Source organism: Lacerta agilis, chromosome 3, assembly GCF_009819535.1.
Source record: "Lacerta agilis isolate rLacAgi1 chromosome 3, rLacAgi1.pri, whole genome shotgun sequence".
Classification (NCBI taxonomy): domain Eukaryota; kingdom Metazoa; phylum Chordata; class Lepidosauria; order Squamata; family Lacertidae; genus Lacerta; species Lacerta agilis.
Window position 1 is genome coordinate 13,537,413 of NC_046314.1, and position 2,114 is coordinate 13,539,526.

The window sequence follows — 2,114 nt, forward strand, 5'->3', positions numbered from 1 at the left end:
CCTGCTTCAGGCACACCTTCTCCCCAGATAGACGCGGGTGGCGCTGTGGTCTAAACCACTGAGCCTCTTGGGCTTGCCGATCGGAAGGTCAGTGGTTCAAATCTGAGTGACAGCGTGCTCTTTCCCAGCTCCTGCCAACCTAGCAGTTTGAAAGCGCACCAGTTCAAGTAGATGAATAGGTACCACTGCGGCGGGAAGGTAAACGGCGTTTCCATGGCTTCTGTCACGGTGTCCCATTGCGCCAGAAGTGGTTTAGTCATGCTGGCCACATGACCCGGAAAGCTGTCTGTTGGCAAACGCGGGCTCCCTCAGCCTGAAAGCGAGATGAGCGCCACAACCCCGTAGTCGCCTTTGACGGGGCTTAACCTTTACCTTTTCCCCCCTCAGGTAGTCCCTTGTTGTTAAAGCTGGACCCTGCTTTATGTATCTTAGAATGACTTCCTGCCGCCTTTTCTGGGTAGCAGCGAGACAGGCAGCACCATGAAGGCGTCGGGCACCCTGAGGGTGTACAAAGTTGTTGGGAGATGCCTCTCCACACCTAAGTGCCCAACACCACCTCTCTGTCGTATGCGCATCTTTGCTCCTAATCATGTTGTTGCAAAGTCCCGTTTCTGGTACTTCGTCTCTCAGCTGAAGAAGATGGAGAAATCTTTGGGGGGAATTGTGTGCTGTGGACAGGTTTTTGAGAAGTCTCCGTTGAAGGTGAAAAAATTCGGTATCTGGCTGCGCTATGATTCTCGTAGTGGAACTCATAACATGTACAGGGAATACAGGGATTTGACAACTGCTGCAGCTGTGACACAGTGCTATCGCAATATGGGAGGCCGTCATAGAGCTCGTGCTCACTCAATTCAGATCATGAAGGTTGAAGAGATCGCTGCTAGCAAGTGCCACAGACCAGCTGTCAAACAGTTCCATGATTCCAAAATCAAGTTCCCTCTGCCACATAGAGTTCTGCGTCGCCAACATAAGCCACACTTCACCACCAAGAGACCAAACATGTTCTTTTAAATGCAGACTTGGTTCATTTGCTCTGAGTTTCAATAAAGTTCTTTTTGAACTTCTGAAAGAAAAAAAAGAATGGCTTCCTGCCTTCCTGTACTTTTTATTGATGTTCTTAGTAGTAGAACTACTTAGTAGTAGAATAGGCACCAATTAGTTTATTGTATATATTTGTAATATTAGCCTTTTTCCCATCTGTTGAACACCAATAAATATCTTTATAAAATAAGCAGCACAGAAATGGTCGCAGATAGTCCGCCAGATGGACAGATAGAAAAGGGAGTTGCAGGAGCCAAACGAGACATGAACCAGCTGAATGCATCGTATTTGGAGATGTGGAAATGGGGATACAGAAATCTGGTTTCTACCTAGCAGAATGTCAGTAAGGGGAGGCAAGCAACACAGAGACACAAACACAGGCAGAAAGGTGCACTCAGCCTCACTCTTTATGAAGGTTGGGAAGGAATTTAATACAGCCACACTAATTGGCTGTAGAACTGGTACATTTCTAGCTTTTCTCGGCCCAAGCTGCACCATGCTGGCTCACCTGTAGTTGTTCTAGACCAGGCATGTCCAACAGGTAGATCGTGATCTACTGGTAGATCACTTGATGTCTGGTAGATCACTGGCTCCCCCCCCAAAAGCTCAGTCACTTTGGCTCCCCTAAAAATAGCTCTACATCTTTGCCCTGAAGCCCCCAAAACAGGTCTTTCCTTCCTGAAAAAAGCTCAACTTTGACCCCAAACCCCCCAAACATGGATGGATTTCCTTCCTAAAAAAGGCTCAACAATCTCAACCTGAACCCCCCAAAAGGGGGTAGATCACTGCCAGTTTTAAACTCTGTGAGTAGATTGCAGTCTCTTGGAAGTTGGCCACCCCTGTTCTAGACGGGTGGGGCTCCCGTTGCTTAACACCTCAATGCAGAAACTTAAAAGGAAGCAAATGGAAACGGAAGTGGAGCATGGACTGAACGCCACTTTCTTTTAAAGGCTTGAGTATGAATTGTATTGCATAGCTCCGGGCTTCTTTAAATCAGTGGGGACCCATCTTTGATGGCAAATGTGCCCCAGAGGTCAAGCTGAAAGTGTTAGAAAGTGCTGCTCTGGTACCAG

General features: G+C 47.5%; 1 protein-coding gene across 1 annotated transcript; it reads left to right on the forward strand.

Annotated features, from left to right (window-relative positions):
• Window positions 1-467: 467 nt before the first annotated feature.
• Window positions 468-1,069, forward strand: LOC117044590 (60S ribosomal protein L18a-like). The gene has a single exon (XM_033145403.1). It carries the CDS (start codon window positions 481-483, stop codon window positions 1,009-1,011), a length of 531 nt encoding a protein of 176 aa, XP_033001294.1. The 5' UTR covers window positions 468-480; the 3' UTR covers window positions 1,012-1,069.
• The last annotated feature ends 1,045 nt before the right edge of the window (window positions 1,070-2,114 follow it).

What these genes read in the sequence shown, in the direction of transcription:
- LOC117044590 (XM_033145403.1), top strand. Translation starts at nt 481, where the DNA reads ATGAAGGCGTCGGGCACCCTGAGGGTGTACAAAGTTGTTGGGAGATGC.